The sequence below is a fragment of the Cebidichthys violaceus genome, unplaced genomic scaffold, assembly GCF_023349555.1.
Source record: "Cebidichthys violaceus isolate CVI_PGR_0920_01 unplaced genomic scaffold, fCebVio1.0.p SCAF_6, whole genome shotgun sequence".
Classification (NCBI taxonomy): Eukaryota; Metazoa; Chordata; class Actinopteri; order Perciformes; family Stichaeidae; genus Cebidichthys; species Cebidichthys violaceus.
The window spans coordinates 831140-847166 of record NW_027176816.1 but is presented as its reverse complement, the minus strand read 5'-3'; the positions used below and the strand labels follow the sequence as shown (position 1 = coordinate 847166).

Genomic DNA, 16027 nt, shown 5'->3' with positions numbered 1-16027 from the left:
CTAAATATGTAGAATAGTATTGAAGCAGTAGTACTTTCTTTTGCCACAAATTGGGCTTGAAACATTGTTATTACACCATGTTGTATATCTCATAATAGGCTGTTACAAGTACAAAAGTAGCATCACAGTATACCTAAAGTAAAAATACTCATTATAAATGACTTAGTCACTCAATATGTTTTCAATAACTTAAAATAAAATAGTAAAGTAAAGCCAATGCGGAAAAGTAAAGCCAATGCGGAAGTGCCCTAAACCTGCATTCTCTCTACAGGCCAGCAGGGGGTGAATCCTCCGTTGCAAAAAAAGGTCCTAATGTATAGAAGTCTATGAGAAAATGACCCCACTTCTAACTTAATTAATCACCTTAGTAAACAAAATACATAAAGAAGCAGAGTATGCTTCAGGACGTGGTTACCTAGGGATTAATAGGTTGCTACCTCGGTGTTGTCCGGTCTCTGAGTTGTCCACGTTTTTGTCTTACTGCTTTAACCCTTTCATAACATGTTTCAGTTCATGAGAAACCATCACTTCTGGTTGTAAAAAACAAGATGGCGACAGCCAAACTACCGAATTTGAGGCTCCAGAACGACAGTCCACAAACCAATGTGTTGAGTCACATCACAGTGACTACGTCCACTTCTTCTATTCAATCTGTCTGTGCATTCCAATACCCATACTACCATAATATTTAGGCTATACCAGAAACAGATTTAGAATGTCCCAACACATATAAATGCAGTAGGCTATACCTAAAATACCAGGATGAACTGATGCATCCTGTTGCATTTTGCAATTGCAGTAGATCTATAATAATAATAATAATAACTTTATTTATACGGCACCTTTAAAAACAGAATTTATAAAGTGCTTTGACAGACAAAGCAGGACAAGCAAGGCAATAATAACAACAGTGAGACTCAACAGTGGTAACTAAGGTAAGAGACCTGGATAAAACACTACAATAGATGAAACGCAAAAAAAAATATTATTAAAAAAATAATTTAGTAAAATCGACAATATAGATGTAGCCTTGCCCTCAGACTCAATTCCAACATGTTGCCTGGACAGGCTGTTGTTTTGAGCAACCTACATGAACCACACACAGCTAATTAAAGCGTGGCAGCCGGCTGGACATATACATCAATTAGACCAGCGGTAAAGCTCGTATCACATGGCTTCAAAGCTGCTGCCATACAGAGCCGTTAATCCTTCCACAGTCTACATGTGTTGGTGCAAAACTGAACGTGCGGCTCTGTCACAGCCTCTCGGGATGTTTGTACAGTAGCACCATTGCACTTGGTGGCTGCTTTTTTGCCTCTTGATAATAGGAAGGCGTGTCCCCGCAGTCATGCATATAATAGCCAGACGAGCAGCGATAGGCTTCGGCTCTCCAGTCCTCGGCTATCTGTGCACCAGCAGACACACCGGCAGCCGCAGGCTTTTCACCGTGATGGCCGAGCTCTCGTCCGAACAAGTGGTATTCAACAAGCCAAAGGTACGTTATCGGCCGGTGGCACAGTGTAGTATTACCCAATGGCATTTCAATGGAAAGGTGGAGAAATACTTTAAAAAAAGAAATAAAATATAAAAAATACATGATTTACCGCTACCGGTGTGAATGTGTGTGTGTGTGTGTGTGTTGGTGTGTGTTGGTGTGTGTGTGTGTGTGTGTGTGTCTCTTACCCGTAGTGAAATACGAAAGAACATTTCACCGCTTTCAGTTTGACATGTGACACCGCGGTGATGAAAATCACTTTTTACAGATACATATTTCCACTGAGCAAATTCCCACACTTTTTGTCTGGTTATTATAAACAGTGCAATATATATATACTTTTTTTTTTTACACTTCCACGGAGCAAAGAAAACGAAGCTAATATCCGAACTTGGATCCCGCTTTTTAACAACTTGCCGTTAATGCATATATGCATTATGGGATGAAGGGGTTCCCCTTATTCACGTGAGCATCTCTTCACTGCAATAGAAACACAAAACATATATGTGCTTGTTTTCTTCACAGTAGTTCTTCTGTTGGCTGGCATAGAGACGTGCTCGCTTGCATAACAAAGCCTTCCAAGAGAAATATGGATCTTTCATTCTCAGCTATAGTTTCACATGGCACATCTGGAAATGTATGCACGCTGGTGCCCTTTGGAGTCTTGACTGGGCATACACCTGATCCACTGACAGCTGATAACGAGGCAGGAAATGACACATATACAGCACAGATCATAAATTGTAAAAGGAGAGGCCTTGTTAGAGTGAAGGCTGCGTGATGCTAGATTAAATATTCATTTGCTCTGGTGGAAATGATACCACTGGTAGGGTCACTGTCTGTCGTTGCAGCAACCACCAGTTCACCATCCATGCTTCATATGCTGACAGTAGTCACAGTATAGTATAGCTACAAGGTTAGGACACTGTGTGCTCATGTAGTAAGTAATAATGAGATTATTTTCTCAGTTTATTGTCAACAAACAGTGAAAAATGACCATGACATTTTTTTTAATCTGACATGAAAAAAGAAAAAAAAAAATGTTAACAGTAATATCAAACAGAGGAAAGAAGCAAATCCTTGCAACTGAGAGAATGGAACCACCGTATATTTGGCATTTTTGCCTAATATACACAGGTCAAAGAAATGACCGTAATAATTTATCGATAAAGAAAATAGTTGGTAATTTAATTTCTGGCGATCGACCAATCAGCTGTTTTATTTCAGTGAGTTTCTGTTGTGGTTTAGACTTGCACTCCGGTAGGCTACAGCTGGATCAGATGAATGTTGTCAAAGGACCAGTGTGTGCGACTAAAGAATGTTTTGTATTTTGGGAAATGACTTGATCGATTATCAAAATAGTTGACAATACATTTTTTCTCAATCAACTGATTGAGTTTCTGTTCTGGTTTAGATGATTATCAATGGATAAGTAAACACAGAAGGTAAAATGTTGCGTCACAACTGGACTTCTCATCCACTGTGTTTGCAATCAGTATAATCTCTTTATATAACAATGTACGAAAGGAAGTTCTGTGTGTACTGGAATCGTTTCCACAGAAGTTGCAGATGTGTTGCTGCACGCTACACCACACCAGGCTCTTAAGGGAAGAAAATAGATGTAAACAAAAGACACAAGCAAGCCGTTTCAGTTACACACATTTCTTCTTGTTGTCAACATTTGATTTCAAGATCTTTTTAGTTTTTGTTTCACCACACAGATGAACACAGCTGTACAACGTGTACATGTTGTTATGTTCTGTCAAAGTACCAAGGCAATAAGGAGGCAGGTTTGAATTGCAGCTGGCCATCATTTTTATTACCTATTAACAGGTTATCACATTGTACTTTCTTGATTTATTAATCAATCATTTGGCCTACACTTCATCACAAAACTAAGAACAAAAGTTCACCATCGAAGTTCAAATGATCTCTTCAAGTCCAAGGTGGTGTCTTCAAATGTTTTGTGTTCAACCAAAGCCCCAAAAATATTCGATCTACAATAATATCAAACAGAAAAAAAGCAGCAAGTCTTCACATCTGTAAATCTGGAAACAGAGGATGTTGGAGTTTTTCCTTCAAAATTCATCAGTTATCTAAATAGTTGCTGATTAATCCTCTGTCCTTTGACACACAGATTCATTGTTTCATCTTAAATCGTAACGCACAAGAAATGTTTGCTTTATTAAAAGCTGATGGCTCATGTAAGGTTCAACGTTTATGTTTTTACTCATCCAGTTGTGTAATTGAGTAAAGAATCTACTTGCCCAAAGTCAATTTTCACTTGACGCTTATTTATTAGTGGTTACCAAATAACAACAAAAACCAAAGTTAAGCGTAATGTTTTATGTTTGTCGCGAAAAAACCTTCAACCTTGCCAAGTAGTTGTCCTCCAAAACATTAATACTTTTCAATATTATTGATACTCTTTTTAACGTTAAAGAAATACAACAGATCCAGTAGAGTTCAATGCAATTGTAGATTTACTGTGTATCAAGAATAATACAGCAAACCGAGGGCTAGTCCATGGAGCAGCACACTGAGTTCTATTCAGGCATGTACTTGTACGCCTTATTTAACTCCTCCTGTTGTGGTCCTTGTTTACTGTGTTTCCACCCGCATGAAATAGAGAATTTTCCACCAATGTTTTCAAGCTTTTTTGCAACCACATCCCCTTTTCATATCCTCTTCTAGAATATTAATAATAATACAAAATCACCATGGGTGACGTTAAGACCTTAACCAGCTGGAGGTCGTTAGAAGGCTCATTGACTGTTTTCTTAAACTTTATAGATCCAACATTTTCACTGATTACTGGTTTTATTCAGTTTTTTACATTAACGTGCTCATTTTCTTCTTCGTCGTTGCTCCCAACCAGAAAGAGAAATGAAATGTATGCTGTCAGAGTTTCTTGAATTAAACCCTGACTGATGAGCAAAGTTTAGGCCTCCGTTGTTGAAGGAGGAGCATAGATGATCGGTGTCATCACTGCTGGAGAGCCAGAACGTTTCATCTTCTCCGACCCTTTGCTGGCCTTTTTCACCACTTGTTGCTCAGTCATGCGTACTGCATTCATGATGGGCTGCAGCCAAAACACTGAGCTGCAACACCACCACCACCACTGTGCTCTCTGTTTTTGTAACACTACTGGGTATCTTCAGTTGTTTACCTCTAAACTATATGTGTACAGCGAGGCCTGGATATATGGCAACATTTGCTTTAATAGCTTATTTATTATTGCGTATCTTTCTCATCCGCAGGTTGAGCTGCATGTGCATCTCGATGGAGCCATCAGGGTGCAGACTATTCTTGATGTTGCCGAGTAAGTTAAGAAATAAGAAAATACGTCATCCAGTTCCTTTGATTAAATGTACTGAAAAGTGAAAGAAGAGCACCAGTAATAAATCACACAAACAGGTGTTTACATTCACTTATATTGGTCTATAAATAACTAGAAATTGCATTAAATAAATGCAAAAGATATGTTTGAAATATTGTTGACATTACAAAAGTTGTATCCACCAAAGAGGTGGACAGAAAAACAGCACAGGATCCTTCAAAATGAGGTCATGTTTAACTGTTATCAGATCTTACGTGAGTACATATGGCGAACAGGTTAGCAAACAGTTGCCTATGAACAAACCCAACAGACACATTAGCATTAGTTTGGAGTCGTGTTTTTGTCCACCCGATGAATGCAAGTCAAATATTCACTCTCTTCAATCTCTGCTTTGGTCTCCACCAACACCTGTCTAGCTGCTAAAGATGCCTCACTATGTTCACCACCTAGTTGAACTGTGTCTGTCTGCTGTTTGCTGCTGAGCGGTTAATGTACAAAAAAAAACAAAGGTGCCAGCTGAACATGGCGCTACTGAGAGCGAACCAAAATATGAAATGTGTGGCCCATAGAAGCAAAACAATGAGCAAAACGATGAGCTGAAATGTTCGATAGAGCTCAGGGTTAATTGAGGTTCAGTCGGGTGATGATTCTCTCTTTGGGTTTGTCACTACGAGCGACACCTTTCCCATTACACAGCCGACACATTGGCGATGTAAAAAAACATAGATTAGAGCAGCTTTAACTCTCAAATATTGGTATTCAAATGAAACAAAGTACACATTTCAATCTCAACACTGTCCCTGAACTGTTCCCTTTTTCCCCCTCTCCTGTTTCCAGGAGACGCGGCATCCGTCTGCCAGCAAATACCGTGGAGGAGATGACGCAGATCATTATCCTCCAGCAGCCTGCCACCCTCACCAAGTTCCTGGGCAAGTTTGCAGAGTACATGCACGTGGTTGCGTAAGTGCTCACATGTCACCTTTACGATTCAGTTACATAATTACCGACGGCGTTTTCTTGCTGAGCAGGTGAAAGGGAGTGTAAAGAGCAACATTCTGAGCGATTAAGAGTCATGGTCCGCCTTATTACTGTCACAGGAATGTTACTCCACGGTGTTCTCCGACGAGGGTCAACGTCCGGACAGTCTGCTATCACGCATGTGCACTTTTATTCAATTCGTTCACAATTATAACGCACCCAAAGTGTTACAACCAGAGTGTGTAGAATGGTTTGGGATTGTTTTGGGGTGGGGATTCTAAATGCCGGACATGCAGAACAGGAAGACATCAATATCGAGATCAAGTGTCACCTCGGCAACTAAACTAAGAGGAGGGTGAAGTTGTTTGGGAACCCATTCCGGAAGTCTTATATTTAGTCCTCCAGTGACAGTTGAACTGTTAAGAAAAGACCAAATAAGGTCTTTCAGTCGCTCAACAGCCGTGAAAGCTTTCAACAATGGCGGTCTGTAGTGGCGGCACTGCGACTGCAGCGCACAGTTGTGCTGAATGGACCCTCTTGTGTCAAGGCTCCTGAAAGCCTTGTGTGCAGTGTGGCTTCAACAACATGGGGAACTTGCTAGCTGAGTTTAGCTCATGCAGAATTGTTGTATGAGTTTGGTGGTGAGTGTTTGGAGGGGAGGGGGGTTACTGAGAGGATGCTGGAGAACAACAGACATTCAGACCTGTGTAACTGCTGGAAGCTGTGTTGTTCTCCGTCATGTGATGCTACTGAGTCTAAAGTAATGATGAACGTGGAGCTGTGGTTCTTCTAATACTGTCACAAAACATCATGTTATGCAGCACAATCATGTGATAAGCAAATGGCCAAGGACTGTATGAAAACTTCATAAATAAGTGAGGCTCTCCCGTATATATATACGTATATATATATATACGTATATACACAACCAACCAACTCTTCACACTTACAAAGAAGAGCAGGGAAATGGTTTCCATTTGTGCTTGAAAAATGACTTGAATTATTCTTCAATTGTCAAAATAGTTGCTGATTCATTCAGAGATTGACGGTTGTTGCAGCTCCAACAAACAATAAACAATAACAGTTGATATGTTTCTTCTAAGTTCACCATTTTGTAGAAAACGGTTGGCAAGGGTAACTTCATATATGGCACATTTTACTTTACAGCTTCCTGCTGTGATGCTGATAAAGTGAAGGTCGAAAGGTCGAATGACGCACTCTGTGGAGCGATAATGTTCAACAATAACTAGCTTCTCAAAACTGAGTCTACTAGTTGATTTTGATGAGAATAAAAAAATAATACATGGTTGTTATGGACAAACACACCATCATGACCCAAACACAAACGCTGTCTTTTAAATGACATTTACAATTTTTTATATTTCTCAAAGGGGAAGAGTGAATTATAAATATTTTACCCCAAAAATCATTTTCATACAGTCCCTTGCAGATATTTTTTCCACTACACTTAGAATAAATGTGAGGTATTTGAATAAAATCTGTTAATATCAGTAAATGCTTATATTGCTAATTCTGAAAGCCACCATAGTTTAGATGATTGATTAACAGTGGCTGATGGTTTTATTTGTAGGCTACGACTGAGATAAGAGATTATCAGAGTCAAAGAGCAATGTCACTCATGTTGTGCTTTTCTTTGTTCTCTTGCAGTGGAGACAGAGAGGCCATAAAGAGGATAGCCTATGAATTCGTTGAGGACAAAGCCAAGGAGGGAGTGATCTATGTTGAGGTCAGATACAGCCCGCATTTTCTGGCTAACACTAAAGTAGATCCAATACCGTGGAACCAGAAAGAGTAAGTCTTTTACAAAACCTGGTGTTGGTGTTGCTTAAAGGCAGCGATGTATTAACTTTCACTCATTGCATGTTTCTGTATTTCTTTCACTCAGAGGTGACCTGAGCCCGGGCGAGGTGGTGCGCCTGGTTAACGAGGGCCTCAGCGAGGGGGAGAGGGCCTTCAATATCACAGCCAGGTCCATTCTATGCTGCATGCGCCACATGCCAAGTAATGAACTGTTCATGCTCCTGTCGCCCAAAACACAACCTTGTGAGATAAGGTTCCTCTCTGTACTGTCTTCTGTCTTTTCTTAAAGCTCCGCCTCGGTTATTCTTATCGATTAATGAGCCCGACAAAAAGAAAGAAGGAAAAACAGGAACGTTTTATGCTTATGATGACAATGCAAACATGCTGATGTTAAGCAGGTAGCATTTTTACCATGTTCACCATTTTAGTTTAGTTTGTTAGCATGCTAACTTTTGCGAATTAGCACTAAATACAAAGTACAGCTGTGGCTGGTGGGAATGTCAATAGTTTTGCAGGTATTTGTTCATAAACCAAAGTATTGGACAATATACAAATTTGACCTGATGATGACACAAAAGAAAAATGAGGGGGGGGTCACCGATGTCGTTAAGATTTATCCTGAGAGGAACATGAACATCTGTATTAAATTTGATTTCAGTGCTTCCAATAGAATAAAAATGAAACTATCAATCAGCTGGTGGAATTCAAGGAAAAGTCAATAGGATTCATTCTCTGGGGACCAGTAATGTTTGTACAAAATGTCATGGGAACCCATCCAACACTTGCTGAGACATTTCAGTTTAGACCGAAGGGGTGGACCGAAAATCAACAGACCGGTGTTGCCTTCACTAGCTCCGGAAAAGTCTGTTTTCACACAACGGTACTAATATTTGGTATCTTAGTACTAGTGGTATCTGGAGCAGTAGTGGTAATATCAATTACAGCAGCTGTGTCAATCACTGTGTACCGTCTACAAGCTGTACCAGTAAAAATATTGGTTGTAACATCAGCAGCAGCAGTGACTATGGGGAGAAGGTTGCTGCAAATCTGCTCTGCTCCATTTATGCAGCTGTTTCCTGTGTTGCCCTACAGCCAAGTGCAATTCATATCTGTCATTCTGTATTTTACAATACATCTCTTGCACAAACTAGTTATAGAGCTATTACATCTTAACGTAGGAGACTTCCTGAACGTATGGAGGACATCTGATTTTGTCATTATACATGCGAAAACAAAGTGCTATTTAAGGGAAACATCATCTTATACAAGCTGTTGCATAACAGTATGCAGTTAGACTTGTGTTAAAACTGCAGTATGTTTGACTTGTGTATGTCAAACTATGTACGTCTAACTGCAGTATGCTGCCTTATATTGTGTTCTGATTATGAATTCTGTATGATGATTTACATTGTAAAAGTAGGTTATGTTTTCATACAGTAAGAAAAGTCAATATGTGATGCAGCAAATTAAAGGAATAGTTCTGCTTGTTTGCGAGAAGATAAGAACAGTGGTACCACTCTCGTGTCTGTACAGCACATGTGGAATTACCGCCAGGTGACAGTTAGCTTAGCTTAGCATAAAGACTGGAAACAAGGGGGAAAAGCTTGCCTTGACTCTATTCATAAGTAACTAAATCAAAACGCTAAGCTAAGCTAAGCTAGTTGGCGGCTGCTGGTAGCTTGATATTTAGGCTACAGTACAGACTTGGGAGTGGTATTAGTCCTCTCATCTAATACGAAACAAAGCAATTGAGCACATTTCCTAAAATGTTGAACTATTCCTTTAAGAAGTAGTCCCGGTTACTGTCAGCCAGCAGCCTGGTTAACGTTGTCTTGTGCTCATCATAGCTGTAGAGTGATACAGAAGGATTTAGCATGGTGCTTCAACTGTATCATCACATTTCACCTACACATCATCTGCATTTGTGTGTGTGTGTGTGTGTGTGTGTGTGTGTGTGTGTGTGTGTTTGAGTTGGCAGGACCAAAATGTGTCGTAATATAATGTGTGTATTACATTCTCCAGGCTGGTCCATGGATGTGGTGAAGCTGTGTAAGAAATATCGCCACGGTGGTGTGGTGGCCATCGATCTGGCAGGCGATGAGTCACTCAACTGTGAAGCCAATCCAGAGCACAGGAATGCCTATGAGGTGAGTGTGTTGAAACAACCAACAGACAGTCAGACAGTCAAAGCATGAGGGGGGATTAAACAGGTGCTGGCTTTGGCGTGTTTTGCTTACTTTAATCTTTAATTTAATAAACTATACTTGGCAGTGTTTGTTTTGACCGTCTCTAAGAGTTTCAGCAGTTTGGTAGAATTCTGCGTATTTTTGCCCCGCTAATAGTTCCTAGTTTGTTTTTTTGCGGGTTTTTTTGTGTTTTTTTTTTTAATAACTGAAGACGGTAAATTTCAATTATATGGACCCAGTAGTAGAAGTAAAAGTCTGCCACCTACTTGTTTGGAGCAGGTGGCTTGGCATTACATGTTGCACCTTTAAGGCCAAAGGTTAGGTGTTTTGTGCCACTAAATGTGTTTTTGAAAAAGCCGTTAATTTTTTACACAGTTTAACAAGAAGTGTGATTGCTGAAGGAACATTGCAGACAGAATACATAAGGAGACTGCTTACTTTAGCATTATAGCACAGTGGACATCCTTTTTATTGCCAGCGTATTGCATCATTTTGAAGTTGTAAAAACTTTTCACAGTCACAGAGTCCACCTCGTGTTCCCACACACTGCAGGCTGATGGAAATATGGCTGCAGTTTATCGCCCCAACAACTTTCAGGAATCCTTAGAAAGAATTGGAGGCTTTGGTTTTGTTGCTACAGTACAAATATAGACATGGAATTTGACCTGTGCATTTAACCAATTCTAAGTGCTGTAGGAGGCAATGGGCTGCTGTAAAGCCCCAAGGGAGCAACTTAGGGTTCAGTGTCTCACCCAAGGACACTTTGACATACAGACAATAGGGGCCAGGCATCGAACCGCCAACCCATGTGGTTAAAAGACGACGTGCTCCACCCACTGAGCTACAGCCCGCTAAACTGATAACATGCCCGTCAGCCTCGGCTGTGCTATGTGTTCAGCGCTAAATAACAATTGTTAGTATGTTAACCCGCTGAGTGATGTACGTGGTAAACACTACACCTGCTTAACATGAACATGTTAGCATTGTCATTGTGTCAGGTGACCATGTTAGCATTTAGCTCAAAGTACCTCACAGAGCTGCTAGCATGTCTGTAGACTCTTTGTCTTGTTAAAACAGGTTTTATGTAACATGTTGCCCCAGATGATTCACACCGTTAAATGTGGAGGAACATGTTTCTCAGACTTCGTGAGAAGGCATCAAAGACTTCTTTGGTAACCAGCAGAATAGGTGCACGCCCTACTGTACCAGTGTCTATTTTCATTCTGTAACTGCCATACTGGTTTAGCTTACAGGTGGCCAACCTGCTGATCTGGATTTGTGGATTTTGAGGTGGATTCTGGTGTTTCGGCTGACAAACTGTCTTACTTTTCTACTTTTCACTGTCAGAAAATCGTCTCAAATTGATGTGGACTTCAATGTCGTTATCGGTAACCAACACAGTACCGAAGTAAAGTCTAATACTCGCTAATCAATCTCCTCTTTAAGAACCGACGAAAAATCCAATTTGCTTTTCAGCCAGCATTTATTGATTAATTCAAAGAGGACCACAGTAAGAAATCAATTTTGCCCGTCAGACCATAATGAATGCGGTAGATTAATCAGTTAAAACGTTACAATGTTGGACGTGGAACAAATCTTACCTGACATTGATTGCATGGATGGTTGGACTCGACTACACAGGGACAGTTCATTTTTTAAATATATTTTTCAGTGTAATATGAGAATGAATAGTGGAGGTAATAGGGTCCTTATAGTCATCTGACAGCTACTGGTTATTTGCTGTGTTAAATGTATTAACACACGTTTCTGTATGTTTGAAGTGTGTTGATGCAGTAATAGTGTAGCGGTGCAAAGGTGGACAGTAAACACCAAATGGAAATGTGTCATTTATGAGTCTGTTGCCTCTCAGTCACTCATTAAGATGTCAAACATACCAAAGTTATCCAGATGGTGGCTTTCAGTAGTTTGTGGGTACGAAAGTGTGGACCAAAAATATGTTCATACACTCGCTGCCTCAACTTGTGTAACAATGGAGTTAAAACACAGCCGGTCAAAAGTCATATGAGGCAAATTATTGATTGGCTTTTTACAACCATCTTTTAATTCAGGGTTTTATGTGTGCATGCAGGTTGGCAAGTGTGTGTGTGTGTGTGTGTGTGTGTGTGTGTGTGTGTGTGTGTGTGTGTGAAATTTCATGTGAGTTTGTTTGTACGACTCATTCAAGTACAGTTTACTTTCCTCATGTTGTATGCATACAGTTTATGATTTTGTATGTGTAATTTTCATATTCACTGAGCAGAGTCCACACTAATATTGAGGGTAATCTTCATAGCTACATGACCTCTAGATACATGCAGATTAAAGCAAGCCACGCGCAGTGCAGCCAAGGTTAAGAATGCTAAAATGAAAGCAGATGACATACTGTAAAAATATTCATTTTAATGTAACTGTAGCTCCCAGTAAAGAACATCTTTTTCCATCCGAAACAAAGCAAAGTGTGCACAAAAAACTGTCTCAATGATAAACCGCGCCTCACTAGATGCTGCAGAATTGCAGATGTGAAAGCCAGATGCGAAAGCCAGATGTTTTGGCGGCGCAGTTTGGTTGCTGATGCGTTTTTGTGATTGATTTTGTTGACAGGAAGCAGTGCGCTGTGGGATCCACAGGACCGTTCACGCAGGAGAAGTGGGCCCCCCGTCCGTAGTGAAGGAGGTAAGCCGTTCCACAATGACGTGAGACATTTCTGAATGGGGTGTCATATGAGAACTTCATTCTCTCAGGAACTAAACAAAACAATGAAGTCACGCACACACAATGTAAATTAGTAAACCAGCTATAGCAGACAGAGGTCCAAAAGAAACAAGACGTTAGCCGGTTGAAGGTTTAAGTCGGAGCAGATTGTGTCTGAAAATGTACTTGACAACAACTGCACAAAGGGCCACACAAACACATACAAATACATGCGTAGGTGCATAACCGCGATATAATTCTTTACTCTGTGTGTCCATCTCAGCTGCTGTATTTAAACTGCTTTAGTGAAAAGCTACAGTACGTCTCGCTGTCTAAATAAGTGGCCACTCTAGCGCCTTCCCTCAAAGTGACAGTTCAGCTATGCCACAACAGATGCAAGTGCGCCTCTAGAAATAGCCTGCAAATTCTGCTGACACGTACAACACGGAGGATTTTTTTTTTTTTTTGTGGTTTATAACCTTTCGCCTCTTGACCCGTCTTTATGTTTCAGGCTGTAGAAGTGCTGAAAGCTGAACGGGTTGGTCACGGTTACAGAACCCTGGAAGACCAAGTTCTGTACAAAAACCTGCTGGCTCAGAACATGCACTTTGAGGTGAGGAATTATCACCAACGAGGTCATTGATTTCTGCAAGAATGTCTATTAAATCTATTAAACATACTGAGCCCTGTTCACAGTGGCCTACTCATCATTTTGATCATTACAGAGTGAGATAGGTTCATCAGGTAATTATAGCAACATAGCTGACTGCATTACTACACTACCCACCAGTAGCAGCACAGTGATACGCTGACCTCTAGTGGAGCCTCCAGAATCACAACTGGAAGACGAAAGACTGCAGTAATTAGGTTTCTCAGTGCTTCTTGTGCTGTTTCGGATTGCAGGTGTGTCCTATTTCAAGTAAGCTGACGGGTGCCTGTGACCCAGACTTCACCAAGCATCCGGTCATCAGGTGAGCTGTGTTCTATTGTACACGACGGCCTCGTTATTAACCTGCATTAAAGTAGAATTTGGGGGCTCAGTTCAATATTTTGTTTGGATTTCCTCGTTTTTCTTTGCGCAGGTTCAGGAAGGACAAAGCGAACTACTCCCTGAATACAGATGACCCACTGATCTTCAACTCTACCCTGCACCTCGACTACAGCACAGCGCACAAATACATGGGATTCACAGAGGAGGAATTCAAACGACTGGTGAGATCAAATGCATGAATAATTACAGCAGTGGGTCACAGGATGAAGGCATTTGAATATATTTTGAAATCATAGCATGGGGTGTAGATGCCCTGCGCATGGTAATAACTTTATCAGTTGCTAATTAAAGCAGGAACAAAAGCCCCAAAGCCTATTCATAATTGCAATTATTAACCTATTTTAAACAGTGTGTGAAGAATTGTGCTTCCCGTCCAGGTTTCATCCGGTTTGCACATGGATTGATCATTAAATAAAAAGTTTTACATTTTGGACTCTAATTTGCTTTCTTGCCAAGAGTTAGATGAGAAGAGTGATAGAGGAGGAAACAGCGAACCCGTCTCTGTTTGAGTGTAACAATATGTGTCCGCCAGCCCCTCTAAAGCTCACTAAATACCACGCTATAGCTTCTTTGTAAGCAGAGCTGGCCCTGAACAAATTGGTGCAATATGGGCAAGATTCTAACTGGTGCCCGTTGCATCGCAACCAATTCCACCACCAATCATCGTGTTCATACACTCACCACAGAAACTGCATAGTTTTACATCTTTGAAATTTCTCGAGGCAGATAGTGGATGGTTTCGTGCAACACAAATATTGTTTTCCCGAACACCAGAATAATTATTCCAACTTTTTAAACTTGGGAGTAACTGACGCTAACTTTAGCTATTTATTAAATTAGCCGTGTAACGTTACTATGTGCCGGGTGATGCTGTGAGCCAGAAAATAGGGCCTATTCATTATAATCTAAATATGATCAAATCAGATCCACATTTACAAGCTTCTACAATAAGTGATGATCACATTAATGCATCAATGGATATAATATAATAAACATTCTGAAAAGTACAATTATCAGTACTTTTATCTGGTACTTTTAGTATATTTTGATGTAAATACTTTCGTACTTTTACTTGTAACTTGAGTATTTTTGGTTGGACTGGCTACGCTAAGCTAACTGGTCGCTGGCATGAATCATCTCATCTCACTCTTTGCAAGAGAGTGGATAAGCGCATTTCACAAACTGCTGAACCATTCCTTAAAAATTGAACTCAAGCACACCAAATATGCACCGTAGTGACTTCCTGTGTCTCGTAGAACATCAGTTCTGCAAAGTCATGCTTCCTGCCTGAGAAGGAGAAGAAGCAGCTCGTCCACAGACTGTACGAGGCGTACGGGATGATACGGTCGACCGCCTTTTAAACCCGACGAAGAAGGAAGTCTGAGGAGGAAGCGGGACCTAACCCCAGGGACAAACCTTTATCTCACCCACCTGACACAGCGGAATGTCTTTTCTTAATTTGTAACCAGACATAAAACCTACAGAATAGTATTTGAAATATGATGTTTATCCTATGGCTGCTGCCTTCAACTCACATATTTGTGCATCATCTTGTCAGTAATCCATCTTGGATACCTTTTAATACTTTAGTTTACAGCTCAGTTTACAGAGGATGTCATGGTGCTCTGCAAGGTAAAATACGGGCAAGCAAATAGTTTTTGTGTTTACGAAGCAGATTTTGTGTTTATGAAACCTCTGGATACATTCTTCATCTTGTGTTTACATCCTGTTGTCATGAACAGAATCAGGAAAGCTGTTGATGCACACTTACTCAACAGTTTGAACACTTTGTCAGCATGTAAGGGAAGGGGGAAGGGGTATTTGTTCATCTTTTAGGGTGGAAAAAAAAAAAATGTGGTGAGGGATAATTGAAGATTTACCAGTTATGGGGTTAAATATGGCGTACTGTGAATATCCATAGTTCGGTTTAAGAGAGAAGTAATCAAGTGTCACTGTGTGCTTTCTGCCCTAAACACGTAACAAAAAAGGTAAAAAGGCTCAATACCAAAAGTGTAGTCTCACATTACAACACTAGGGGGCGCACTACAGTCACCTAAATGGACAAACCACAGTGGACTGACTGGTTTTGCACGTCGTAATTACTCAATTCTTTTGAACAGGATATTTATTTAAAACATTTTATTTCCATGTCTCTACCTAAAAAGAACACTTCCAGTTATACCAGACACATTTATGGCACTTTTTGAAAAATATCTTTGAACATAATAAAAGCTATCATGAAACATTTGTGCATGTCAGCTTGTTTCTTTAAAATGATAATCTACAGTATTTTTTTTTATTTTTTATAAACCAGTACTTGTATGTATCTTCATTATAGCTCTACAGATAAGCTGCTCTGTCCTGATCCTGTTTCTTTACATGTAAAGAAAGAAATGGGAGCGCTGGGAACATGCCAGGTGGAAATGTAAATACTAACTTCCTGCAGCCACGCTAATGTACACAAA

The 16027-nt window shown here is 40.2% G+C and overlaps 1 protein-coding gene across 1 annotated transcript; it reads left to right on the top strand.

Annotated features, from left to right (window-relative positions):
* The first annotated feature begins 1345 nt into the window (after nucleotides 1–1345).
* On the top strand, nucleotides 1346–15809 carry ada (adenosine deaminase). Its single transcript, XM_068732577.1, has 11 exons — nucleotides 1346–1495; nucleotides 4756–4817; nucleotides 5673–5795; nucleotides 7482–7625; nucleotides 7720–7835; nucleotides 9657–9781; nucleotides 12422–12493; nucleotides 13023–13124; nucleotides 13415–13482; nucleotides 13594–13723; nucleotides 14819–15809. The coding sequence occupies exons 1-11, from the start codon at nucleotides 1349–1351 to the stop codon at nucleotides 14921–14923; spliced, it is 1194 nt and encodes a 397-aa protein (XP_068588678.1). The 5' UTR covers nucleotides 1346–1348; the 3' UTR covers nucleotides 14924–15809.
* The last annotated feature ends 218 nt before the right edge of the window (nucleotides 15810–16027 follow it).